We start from the raw sequence: 14634 nt of genomic DNA, 5'->3' as shown, positions 1-14634 counted from the left end.
GCAGTTTAATCCAATTTAAAAAAAGAAACGCTTTCCAAGAATATATTATATTATAGATGCTTCTCAATTTTGAAATACTAAATTGTTTACCTACGACAAAATGTCACATTCATACAGTCAGTATTATGTTATAAAAATAAAATAAAATAAAGTAATAATAAACAAATGTTGTGCATATTTTTACATTTTCAAGAGCACAAGAAAGCACATATTTTAATGTATTTTAGTGCTCTATAAATCCCGAACCCTGATTATGTGGATTCCGAATTCGATGAAAGCTTAAAAATATTTACATGTGAGTTGATGATATCCGTGAGGATAAGATAATTTATGTTTATAATCATTTTCGTCGTGAACACCGCCTGGAATAGACTATTTTTTTTTTTTTTTAATTAAAAATCCTACAGCGAATGTTAATCTCGATTCGTTCTCATCGTCGGCAGCCGACGAGTGTTGTATTATTATTCAAAAATATATATCGTACGATTGGACGTTTAGACGACATTTTTAACACCGTTTTGCCTCGAGTTTCGGCTCTATCGTGTAAAATATATATGCATATTTGTTGGCTCGTTACGTAGAATAGAAAACGCACACGATACGTTTCAACGTAATAAGAAAACTTTCATCGATATAATTTACTTGACAAATTACTAAGGTTCACAATTTTATAACATAACGAAAAACATTTTTAAGTTTTAACAATGACTGACACGACTGTTTACTAAAGCTCGGAAAACAAATTTAATACATAATATATAATAACAAAAATAACCTTAAAACAGTGTATAGAGAATAATCTGGCTGAGCCCAGCATATATTCTGACGTGATCACAATAATGATCTGAAAACAGCGATAAATTAGGGTAATCGAAAAATGGTTCGGGTCGAAATTTGAAACTAGGTTGCCAATTTGGCTTATTACTATAATGGTATTTTTTTTTTTAGTTTGTCAAGCTCGGGACGTTTCCGACAAACACGTAAGTAAAAATTGTTGAAATCTATTATGCATAAATATATAATTCAATATATAGATGATGGTCAACACATAAAGTTGAAAGTTTTTTGAAAATTATAAAGTTCAACTTATACAATTATTTACTCAAAATCTAAGTCAGTAGATTGATTACTGTTATTTTTTTAATTTGTATACAATAGGTAACAAAAATATGTTTCGTTTGAATAAATAGATTTAAAATAAAAAAAAAAATTTTAAAAATGAACAACTATAGAGCTTATAAGTATTTATTTAATTGCATGGTTAAAAATGTACATGTCATCGAATCGTGGTCTTGTGCGGATTTAATTTCGTGATGTGTGCGAAATGAACAAATAATATTACCTTATGAAACGATGTACACTATTTTTTATTTTAGGAAAACGATCAACGATCAATTAGGGTAGTTGTATACCTTCAGTAAAACTTTAAACGGTGTTTGCGTTAAGAGAGGTTTTAATTAATCACGCATTAGTGTGATTGCATCCGTTTCCATGTCGGAGTTAGGCGTTTGTCATAATAAGTGATTTATTAGAAATTATTGATAAAGTTATAACTAAGTTATTCTATGTGTAATGTACGTGTATACTACGTAGTACTATGCGATTCACTCGATTATTATTTATTACCCATCCCTAATACCTGTGCAGCGACTTTGAGGTAGGATGCGTCTTTGAATTTGAAATCAATTTTAATTCATTTAGATCGAAAAACAATAAATTAGATCACAGTATATAATTAGAAAAATTCAAACACAACACGAAATACATCCGAGATTTTGGTCGAACGAGAAATCAAGAAAATGTACTATGCGGAATTTTATATATAAAAAAAAATAATAATAATACCTAATCATAATAAATGAAAAATAAGTTCAGCAGAAAATCTGTTCAATGACAATGAAAATTATAACATAGTGTTCTATAGAGTATTTACAGGTGTTAAATAATTTTCAGACAATAAATATTACTTACTTAGTTCATTAATAATTAGGTACTATTATTAATAGGGTATAATTAATTTTGGAATAAATAATAACATTTTTGTGTGAATACGGTTAAGTCCCCGAGAGACTTTTCGTAAAACAGGTATATATTATGATATTAGATACATATATATTTCTAAAACACAATTTCGACGTCAGACGTAGTCTGGGAGAAACCAAAAAACTTCAAACGCCGTCGATTTTCATACATTGAGTTTGCTGTTCTAAAATTAATATTTATGTGACAGTCAAAGCCCTATAGGAGCTAAAAACGATAGTGGGTAGCTAGATATATACATATTGGTAGGTAATCAAAAATGTTTGATCCTATGTACTTATTTTCGAGATTATAAATACAAACCACCTGCTTTTTTAAACGCGTATAACGTGCAATTCGCCAATAAAACTGCGGAAAGGGAAAATGTTTAGTAATTTTATAACACTGCAGAACGAGTAATAGTGGAACAATCGGCGGAATTCGGAGTTGTGCGAAATAATTGCAAAAGTATTTTAAGTCCCGCAACAGATTTCAAACGCCGACGCCAGTGATGTAGTGCAAGTCCGAAAATACGGTTTGGAATATATAAAAAAAAACCTACGAAAAGTCACTGGCGGGACCCAATAAACTGCACGTAAACCTCGTTTTAATTTGTTCTCGCGAAGAAACGACAGCAAAAAAAAAGTCATTTTTTTTATACCAAAGACACATTTTTACCGTATTGGGGCGTGATTGCGCGAAGTTGTGCTTTCGCCCGTCCTGGCAATATCAATAGTGCTTAGGCCTGGCATGTGCCACCTGTGTTCGGTTTCCAATCTATTATCTGCATACAACTTTTTATTACTCGAAAAAACGTTAGCCAAAATGTACGTTACACACAGGTATCTGTGTATAAAAAAGCGCGTCGTTGCAGAACCAATCTCGATATTAAACATTTCGTAGAATTTGTGTGTTTGCTTTTTACGACCATGGAGGTTTATAATTATATTTGTGTCATCCGAATTCCTTATTTATATACGTAATTTTGTGATCTAATAGAATTGTATAAATTAACGTGTTATATATGTGTGTATCGGGATATTTAATTTGAGTATTCTTATTTTTAATTAAATATTTTAATATTCGCAATAATTTTTAATAAATTTAATTTCGAGGGAAAACCGTTCGGGTCCCAATAATAATTGCTTTGAAATTTAATACGATAACACCCACCACCACCGCCACCGCCACCATCACCAACACCCCTGAAGAAAAGATCTGATCTTTTTAATTAACATTTTTATTATTATTATTATTGTTATTAATTAATTCAAAATTGCAATGTGAAAAAACTCAATTTAATAATATAAACTAAAAAAAAAATTATACATTCTAAATTATTACTTTAAAGTTAAACTCACCTTGACATTGATATCCTTGTTTGCCAAATCCCCTTAAAAATAAAACGCTTAAATTAATTTTTAATAATAATATGTAATATTTTAATGCTTTTGTAGTAGGCAGGTACTCCAAAAGTATAATTTCATTAAAATCTCATCGTTAGAAAACAAAAGAATTATTAGTATTCGATAAAAATGGTTTCAATTAGTCGATATGACATGACATATAATATTTTATGATACATTTTGATGTTCTCGGCAATTTTCTATGCAAATAATATTCATACCTAGGTAATGAAATATATCGGTTAAAATTAATTCAAATATTATAACAAACTGTTTATTGATGTATCGTGGGAACCCTCGAATTATTCATCATTGTTTGCCATTAATGAACAAAACAGACATTTATTTTATCTTGCGCCTATTGTCATTCGGCGCACAACTAATAAACAATAATATTTGAGTACCTATATTATGCATGGAGAATCACCAATCATACCCCCCCCCCTCCCCAACATTTTCTTTAATAGTGAATTTATTCGAATTCTGATTTTTAGAATTGTCAAGTGTAATTTAAACTTATGGTGATATATAAGCATATTTGTTGTAAGTCAAAGACCCTTTTTTTTTTTGTTATCATTGTTGAGGAGATGATTTTCTTTTAAATATATATTTTTATAAATCGAAATTCAAACGTGTACCTATTGTCAGAGTTATATAACTTTAATTACCAAGGATAATAGTGCATGATAATAGATTGAGCAGATGGGGTCTTTGATGATTTAAAATTATAATACAAGTTAATACAAGTTTATTAAAATTGTATAAATTATAATTATGGAATTTAATTTATGCATTAGTCTAAATATTAGATTTATTTTATATTTTATGCAAACCCATTATGGACTTTTACCTTTAACATCTGTATAGGTAGGTAAAGATAATAACTCAGAGGCAACTCGATCGAATTTCGATTTAAACAATAGTCAAAATGTTCAAAAAAAAAAAAACGTCTGTTTAACAATTTACAGTAAGAAATTAGAGATTATTTTTTAAAAATAAAGTTTGCAGATATGAGACACTCCTTAAGTTACACAAAAATGTCCAAGAGTACATGGCAAAATTCATAATTTAAATAATTGTATTATAAAATGAATAACATTATAGATAACATTGTGTAATATTGTATATACAGCCCAAACAACATGTCGCCACAATTAAAAACTATTGTTATTGTTACTATTAAATATTAATATGGTTCTACTTATCGTGTGAATATTATTCTCGGCCCACAGATTTCGTACAACGATCGGTGTCTCGTTGTTATTAAAGCATGATTTATAATATTTAATTTTTATGCACCGATCGTCGATGATAACCACTACACGAGTAAGGGGAACATATTATTTTAAATTTTGTTCGTAATAATAATAATAATAATAGGCGCTGTAGTTTAGATGCACTAAAAAAAAATCATTTTCCAGTGATAAAATTCCATGTAAGTATGTGTTTCAGTCACGACGGTCCCCCAGGCTTATTTGCATTTTTCTGAGTTAAAACATTTTCGGAATTTTCAGAGCATATTTTTATTCTATATTTTATAATTGAGCTGAAATATTATACTTACTCTGAATTAAAAATGTATATTAAAAAAAAAAAAGATGGAGCATTTTTACAAATATTTTTATCGCGCGTTCTATAGTGGAAGAGAAAAAAATCATTACCAATAATAAAACCAAAAATTTAATAGTGCGACAATATTCTCGATAAAAATGTAATTACATTTTGAGTCACATTAAATAACACTACTCGTGACAATTTTTTTCTGGAGATTTTAAGTCTGCGACCTCACGTCTAAAAAGATTTCAGTATAGATTAAACAGTTAATTATTTAAAATGGTAATTTTAGTTTTTTCATGTTAATGATTTCACACTTCACTTGTTTGGACGATTTGTAAATACAATTGAATAAGTTTACTTTTTTTTGTGTTGTTGATATTTTTAAGGCACTCAAATAAGTGTACACAATTTGAACACGAATTTTTTTATTTTTTCTATTTTGTTTGGACATTAAAATCCAATTTCTACTCATTAACAATTTATTGATAATATAAAATATGTATCTACGGTATAAAGGATGTAATTTTTACATACATATTAGGTTCTTAATGTTCTTATACAATGTAAGGTATCGTGCTGTATAATTATTATCATCTAATACGTCCGTTGACCTATTTTAGGTACAGTAATAGCGAGCAAATGAAACCAAAACATAAATACGTAATTAAAATATTATAAGCACATATTATTAAACAAGTCGACAGCTGTTAACATGTTATCTTCGGGTATGCGCTAAATGCCATTAAAACGCTTTACTGTGTTAAATAATATTATGTACTATGCCACTATGCTTATAGAATGTTTTTATACCTACCTATTAAAATATTCAAGCGTAATTTTGAATATACCTACTAGGAATAAATTGTGTGAAACCAAACAAATTTCAAAAATATTATTTTAAGTTGTAATTCGATGGATTTGTCATCGCGACAAAAGCGTGACGACAATTTTAGCTTAGTGCTAAAAAATATTTCATGTTTAAAAAAAATGAATACAAGTTAAGAGAATGGAAATATATTATTTAAAATGAATAGGTATGGTCATAATATGAGTATAATGCGTACCATTGTACCAAATGGTTTTAAAATGCAAGAGAATATGATATAAATAATAGTCTGATATACTTGTGAGAGCTTAAAATTTTTGTTTGATCGTATAATACTATGACCTACATTTATCGGTAAATAAAACGAAAACTAATGTTAAATAAAAAAAATGCCTGTGACCCAGTTGAGCTCCAAGATAATAATGAATAGTAAGTTTGTTTTTAGTTCCTTTTACTTATATCTATTTTTATTATTATAATAATAATGTATATACGGCGTGCCTACAGTGGAGTAAAAACTGCATTTAAACAAAAAAATCAACAAATCGTATATAGCCGCCATCCAGGATTAACCGTACGGGACTGATCTGCAATTACATACTAAGCATTATAATCAAATTATACTCAAGTCTTGAAGGTTTCAGAGTTTTACGAAAAATATATAAACAAAGATGATACCAAATACGATATTAGCTATGTTATATACTACATATTACAACGATCTTTGGATATGATTTTGCAGCAGATGAAACGTTTATAATAATGAAAATACAATTTAGTACTTGATGATATTTTAAAAATATATATTAAACACAGAAAATATTTAAAACTTTTTATAAAAGTTTTCAAGATGAACTTATGTTTAATGTACTAATTCTATTAAATATATATGATAATAGAAACGTCGCCAGTTTAAATATCGATTTTACGAAATTTAATGTATATTATGTTATATGAAAAATGTAAGTTAAGTAACATAATAATTGCAAAGTAACACAAATGGTGTAGACGTTAAGATGCATTATAATTACTTGATACATTCTAAATTTATGTTGACATAGACTTTAATAAGTCTACCATAGTTTATTTTCAGGGAATTTTAAACACTCTAAACGGGTGTTTACGAATTTTCATAAAAAGAGCTTAATTTAGTTTTAACCAAAAAAAACGATTTATTTGATAAAAAATAAATATGTAACAAAATTAGACTTCCATTCAGTTTTATTTTATGAATGCGATTCGCGAAGCATTCAAATAAAGAACAGAGAAATCAGAGATGGCCTGCTGTTCAATAGAACACATAATAAGTACCTACGCGTGGCATAATAAGAAAAAAATTATATGGTATAGTATAATAAAAATCGAATTTTATTTTTACTTGAAATAAAACATTTTTTATCGAGTTAAATGTAGATATTTCTATCACATAATTACAAAGTTTTATTGTTTGAATAAAAATTATAAGCGCTAATCGTACAGTATACCTAATACCTATATAGTATATACAACCCAATCGTCGTAGTTGACACTTGATATTATTTTAACTCAAATCATACAATTCAAATATTAATGATAAGATAATTATTGCAGAAATATATTTTTTTTCACAGTGACATTATTGGATTTTAAATTTAAAAAAACATTTTTTTTATATGTGTCAATTTTATCGTACGAACACATACCTATAAATGGCTTATTGCTTATTAGGTTTTACCACGACATTACCTAAAAATTGTACTCAAGCCTGGGCATAAACGAGTTCAAAAGTTTACGTTAAGCTAAATGTTAAGTTAAGCTCAATTTTATGAAATTTAATATTACTAATATTCATTAACTTAATAAAAAACAAGTAACGAGTAACGAGTTACATTTAATCAAATTCAAGTTACGTTCATTTATAAATAATAAAATAAAATCAATAATAATTGTAAAAATACAATTATTATAGATGACGCATTTAAAACGTTTACTTTTTGTTATTTTAAGCCATATTACTGGCTGTTTATATATTTAAAAACATAAAAATAAATAAAATAAGGTTAATGAGTTAGTTGAAAGTCACCATATCTGCACTTGACTGAGTTGATTAAAAAAATAGAGTTACTATTAACTTAAGGCTTTTTAAAATGTTTTTTCTATCACTTTAACTCAACTCGGCTGAAATGTATCGTTAACTAGGCTTGATCTCATTATACGCGTCGTATTAATATTTAACATCTAACTTATTAAAAAGTGTTTGCATTACCATATGAAATTTCTGCAATGTGAACAAAACGTCGGTTGCCTGAGGAACGTCGCCATAAACTTATGTCCGTTCACTTGATGTACTCGTCTCCTCATGGCCCCACGTCTTCGGTTTAATAGTCCTTGCCGTTCCTTGAATTCCAATGGGCGAACTGGTAAATCTGATAAATTTATTTATAATATAAATATAGACAGCGACGACATGAAATTTCAATCTTTCAAAATACATTTTTTTCACGTAGAAGTTCGAAAAAAGTATTCCGATGTGAGCATACGCATTTAAACATAATACAACACGTTTACCTTTTGAATTCCATTTCAGATCTATTCGAAGATGCAATTTTCCTTGCGGTTCTAAATGCACCTAAAAAATAAATAACAATGCAATGTAAAAAACGAAACGTAGAATTTTATTTGAAAACAATATCATATTATTTGAAACCCGCATCCGCTGAGACGGGTATTATTATTATTATTATTGTTATTATTCATTGGTATTTAAAAACCCAATGAAGTGTATTAAGTATGTTAATTGTTGTTTTATTGGTATTTGGTGGGTATTTCAACTTTCAACAACAAAAGACTTATTAAACCGAAGGAAACGCGAAACAATGTACAGTAGTATTTTGTATCGATAGAAGTTTATGAGAATAATAACGAATTTAACGTTAATACTCTATTACAAATTATTGTAAGTAACAATATAATGTATAAACTGATTAATTTCAAACGTATTGCCTTCTACGCACTCGGTCAGTTTAGATATACTCAAATTAATACGATTTTAGTCACGAGAATCAGTAAATCAAATTGCCCAGTGTTAAAGAAGTTTCATAAACACAATATCCAGGGCAACTGGAAGAATTATATTGTACTGTGTAGAACGGCTAAAATAAAACACATATTATAATATGATCCTAAATATTATTAGACTATAAAATTATTTATTGATGACCCACACGCTGGGAATTAAAAAATGTCGATCGAAATATAATACTCAACGAGTGTGAAAAAACCGAGACCGAAAATATTAGACCGAGTCGACACACATTCGTCAATGCGACGATCGGAGCGGTTATTCGAGGCCGCTCCTCCGTCGCTCGTTCTCGGATGGGTGACCACCAGAAAATTTCAATAACGCGACGTCGTAACATTTAATCGTGAAATAATCACCGGTATATAATATAATGTCATAACGATGAAATCTCTAACGACATTTTCCTCAAACCGATCTTGTTTCTTATTAACGAATTCTTTGGCCATCGACACATTATAGTTTACATACCTATACATACGTTATAGTATCTAATATAATATAATGTGCCGAAAAACTGTTTTACATTCAAAATCATTATTCAATTTTTATCGATACCCCGACGTTTCAGTGAACGTCTCATTATCAGTAATTATAATGTGTTATATTTTTGTCACTTGAAAAACTGTATGAACATAAATTTAGAAAAAAAATATTGAATATTATTTTCGTAAGCTCTTTGAAATACGTATTGAAATTAAAATATGATTTTGGTACTTATTTTTTTTGCCGAGGTGAAATATTTTGATTATTTTCCTTTTTTTTAAATAAAGTGTTATTTTTTCACAAAAATCAATTTTAATAATTATGTTTTTTTTTTATCCGAAAAAATCTCAAGTCATTCAATACATGTAATATGCAGGCTTTGTACTTCAATTATTTTATGAGGCGAATAAATCGGTCGAAAATCGCATGCGCTGATAAAAGATAATGGCTGTCAATAGATCAGAAAGCAATAACCATAAAATATATTGAAATTCAGGTCAAAGGGTTAATATTATAATTTGACAGTGTTTACTTGACAGGGTTTAAAGTGTTTTGGATTTGCCGGGTGTAGGTGGGTGTAGGTGGGTGTAATCGAATTCGGCTTTCGTTTTCACTGCAGTAGTTAATCCTCCGTATTCCCCGATAAGAAGAGACATTTTCGAAATAACAAATTAAAATTTTAATTAGATCACCGGGGCGGATTTTTCGCCCGGTTATTTTTGAAAAACAAAAAAAAATCCGAAGACTTTATTTAGAGAATAAGTCCATCAAGCTTGGCAGAGTACAATAAAAACATTCCCGCCCAGAATCGTTTTCGTAAGCTGCGTTCTGTCACTTGTATATTTAATTATAACATCGGGCAACTATATTATAGTCCACCCACTCCAGTGTGGTACGTCAGCGTGTGTATTATATTCTATATACACTCATCATTGGTATGTCTGATTAAATAATATACTGCTAATGTACATATACGGTAACTGTGGCGGCGGTGGTCGATTTCGGTTAAACGAATTACATTCATGTTGACACAAACTATTATAATATTATAAAGGCATTAATTATGTTATCTACATGATATTAATACGCGACTGTGGCCCAATTTATTGACGTTTTTCCCCCGACAGCAAAGCACAATATAATACAAGTATTATAATAGGTATTATACTACCTATTATAGCTTATAATATCAAGAGTTACGATGTACAATGCGAATACCTATACATAATGTATAACGATATCACTCACAGCGACCAAGCCGAAAGACGATTTTCAAATTTTCTTACTACTCAGATATTAATATATCATATTATGCGCTGTATTGATATAATATTGTAAAATTAAAAAATGAAAGAAAAAGAAAAGTTTTCGTTTTAAGTTGTATATATGCAATATTTTGCGAACTTTTATATTACATTTCTGTGAAATTTTGAGCGATAACCTTTAAATAAACTTATCGATATTTTTTATGTTCCCATCGGTCATATTATTATTATTTCGATACGACTCGACTGACATAACATAATTTAATTTTTGTATTTCAATTTTGAACAATTTCTAAAAAACCACGTTCATTTAAATATATGCGCTTTTAAAAGTTTTCTTTAATATATTATTTATACACAACACGTCAGAATCTTAATCGAAATGCATCACTACAGTATATTTTTAATCATTTATTTAGCGAACGGCAATAAAGTTTAAAAACGCGTAGACTAAATATGCAAAAAAAAAAAAAACAGCAAATACCAACAAATATATTAAAATGTTTATAATAAAATTATCTGTCTGAGTGTAATATTCATTCAAGTCCCAATTTGAATTTTTTTTTTTTTTTTGTTGCTTTATAATTCGTTTGAGGAATTTTATATGCGAGAACAAAATAATTTAATAAGAATTTAAAATATTACCTAGCTATTTAACAAGAATTTAGTTAACCTGTTGAAAACAGTTACAATCTCATTGTAATTTTATTTTACAATTAAAAGTGAATTGAATTCGCAAAGAAAATGTACTAAATCTACGTGGGTGTAAATATTACGATGTAATGTACAAATAATGTGCATTCCTCTGCGAAAATATTCAACTTTTTTGCTCGTTTAGAATTTGCTTTGTAATTTCCAATAGTATCTTATGTATTATAAAAGTGGGTGAACGTAGAGTAAACCCCACACGCGCTGCTCCAGTCTCCGCGTAGGCGTTTCAAAACTAATGCAACAATTTATTTACGAATGGTAATTTCGACGAGTTTTTCATTATTAATTTAAATTTAAAACTTTGACGCGAAATAACCTTTTAAAAGATATCGACGCAGGTTTTATGCAGGACATGGGTGTATAATATAGTACCCAAACGTGGGCATTAACTAGTTAAAAAGTTATTTGTTTAAAATGTTCTAACCTAACTTGTTAGTTGGCTAATTTCGTAATTAACTTAAATATAGTTTCACTATAGCTTAATAAGTGACCATCATTGTCGCAATAACTTTGCGTGTTCAGTTAACTCCAAAATTAATACGATAAGTTAAAATCAATCTCGCGGTTAAATTAATAATTCGTCTAATACGCTGATGTATCTATATAATATGATTAACGATTCAGCTGCAAACACCGGCCCGTACACAATCATCATTTGAAACAAACATAAACCAATAAAAAATCGAGAGTCATATACTCATATACGATATGTGCTTGTGAGTTGTGGCACAGAAGGCAATTATAAATGAAATGAATTGACCTTTTTTTTACCGAGTTAAGTTCATATATATAGCATTTAGAAACATGTTAAGTTAATTAATGCATACGATAGTACGTCGCGCAAACACGCGTTATTTCAAGACATGACTATTACCTACTGCATTCACGGTTAATTCGCAGTTCAGTAGGGTCAAACTCAATTTAAGCGCTGGAGGGAGAGGTGACATTAAAAGCAAATAATTATGACTATTTTTGTGTTTTTATTTTTACGCACATCGAACAGGGTTTTGATCATCTAAGAACGACAGCTGCAATAACACATAACGCAGTATTAATAAAAAAATAAATAAAAATGTTATATCATATTACTATGGAGGCAATCCATAATAAAGCTGTGATTTCCCGCGTCGATAAAAGGTCGTGGATATAATGAAAAACCTCGTGCGAGCGTGATATCATTTATTTATTTTTCAAATTTTATCGCATATAATACGATGACGCGCATTCGGACATCGAATATCTTTTACGAGTTTTATATTATATATATATACAGTGGACGCCGCTTATAAGACTCGCTTTGGGACCAGCACAAAATGAGTCTTATAACCGAATGAATCTGATGGGCGAAGTGGAAAAAATGTAATTACATATTGATGAATTTTAATTTACTATATATTTTGCTTTAATTTTATAATACATATTACATATTATATATTTATTATTGAATACATTTAAAAAGTTAAAATTATAATATATATAAATAAATGATAACATATTATATTAATAACAAATTATAAAAGATGTATGTATATAACGTACCTATTTATTATTTATGAAGAAAAATTGTAATTTTGGTTTGCTTTGAGTTATTAACTAATATCCCGGAAATATATTGGAAAATGTGAAATGCGATAATATGTGTTGTACATACTCACATGATAAAGCAAAAAAAAACAATTTATTTCTAAATTTTAACCGAAAATGTTTATGTTTTACCATTCTGTTTACGAAATTTGAGTCTTATAAGTTATAACCGAATTTTTTATAATGTTTTTGGATACGTCCGGACCGTTTCAGACGATTTTGAGTCTAATGAGCGACTGAACCTCATTTCCATGAGTCTTATAAGCGGCGCCCAGTGTATAAGTTATATTACAGTCTACGGGATATATGTGTTACAGTTAAAGTGTTGAATCAGTTAGTTTGTGAAATAACTAGGTAATTTATAAAATAACTAAAGCTCGTAGGCATGTATATAGTTTATACTTTAACTGGTTATTTTATACATTCCCTGATATCACTTCGTTAATGTGTCAGATTGTAAATAACAAAATATCGTGATAAATAAATAGGGTTCTAACATTTTCAACAATTTAATATAACATATATCAAATCAGATAAGATCGACGTCCTTTTATTTTTTATTTTTTTATTTATGTAATACCTACCTACACATTATAATTACAGGAGTGTTATTACAACTACTATACTCTCGATCCCAGTTCACAGTATGTTCAGAAAATTTGTGAGCTGTAGAAGCTGTTCTCATCTGTTCTAATATTACATTAAGATCTGCGGCAACTGCGCAGTCACTGAGAACCGATCGGGGTTTTTTGCAGTTAGTGCACTTGTACCAAAATATGTGGCACAAAGCGATGTGTTTGTAGAAAAAGAGGTATTGTGCAACTCCAAATGCCATAATAGCCTTACACGAACAAATAAATAAATAGTATAACTATAATTAATTCAGTGAAATAAAATATTTTAATATATATTTAAAATTTTAATGTATTTTACACTTTAACGGATATCAAACTGAAATTGTATAGAACAACTAGATATTCCATGAAGTTATTTAGTAACCAGTTTAAGTACAATTTCCATGTATTATTTCACACTTTAACTAACATTCGTAGGTAATTAATGAACTACCTACCTAGTTATTTCATAAAATAACGGAGTTCAACACTTTAGCTGCAATATACTCGTATGTACATATATAGGTGCGTATTGAATGATACAAATCTGCTGCTGGTCAGTTGTCGGGAAGGGGGGGGGTGTACATTCGAATAGGGGAGGATGACCGCCCGCTTACCACCACAACGCACCCACGCGTCCAAGGTGTCGGACCTGAGCTGCAGACGACCCGAGCGGAGAGAATTTAGACCAAACGATATTCACAATAATAATAACAATAATAATAATAATATTATAATCAGCTGGTAACAAAAGCGAATGCATCCCGCGACTCATCTCGACCCGACAGTATATTATATTATCATATATTATTATTTACTTTGCGGCGAGTGGATTTTAAATATTACGGCGGACGAACGCGGCTAGCGCAATTAATTAAACAAATAATAACCAGCGTTATCGTTATCATTGTTTTGATTACTCGAAACGAGTAAGACCTACTTTTGCGCAGTAAATACGTGTAATATACGAACGGTATATAATATTATACTGCAATATATTATTACTATTATTATTATTATTATTATTATTACGATACGTCGCCGCCGCAGCCTCGGTGATATTATATTATTTTAAAAAGCGCGCGTTTATCGATAGTTTATTATTACG

General features: G+C 29.1%; 1 protein-coding gene across 1 annotated transcript in view; it reads right to left on the bottom strand.

Annotated features, from left to right (window-relative positions):
- Positions 1-14634, bottom strand: part of LOC111039668 (protein kinase C) — a 46732-nt gene that overhangs the window by 13181 nt on the left and 18917 nt on the right. The window contains exons 2-4 of the mRNA XM_022323261.1: positions 8356-8416; positions 8054-8213; positions 3381-3412 (exon numbers count right to left, since the gene is read on the bottom strand). Coding sequence (XP_022178953.1) covers positions 3381-3412; positions 8054-8213; positions 8356-8416 — 253 coding nt within the window. The remainder of the gene's footprint in view (positions 1-3380; positions 3413-8053; positions 8214-8355; positions 8417-14634) is intronic.

This window comes from Myzus persicae, unplaced genomic scaffold, assembly GCF_001856785.1.
Source record: "Myzus persicae strain clone G006 unplaced genomic scaffold, MPER_G0061.0, whole genome shotgun sequence".
Lineage (NCBI taxonomy): Eukaryota > Metazoa > Arthropoda > Insecta > Hemiptera > Aphididae > Myzus > Myzus persicae.
The sequence above is the reverse complement of the archived record's forward strand: the minus strand, read 5'-3'. Positions and strand labels throughout refer to the sequence as shown.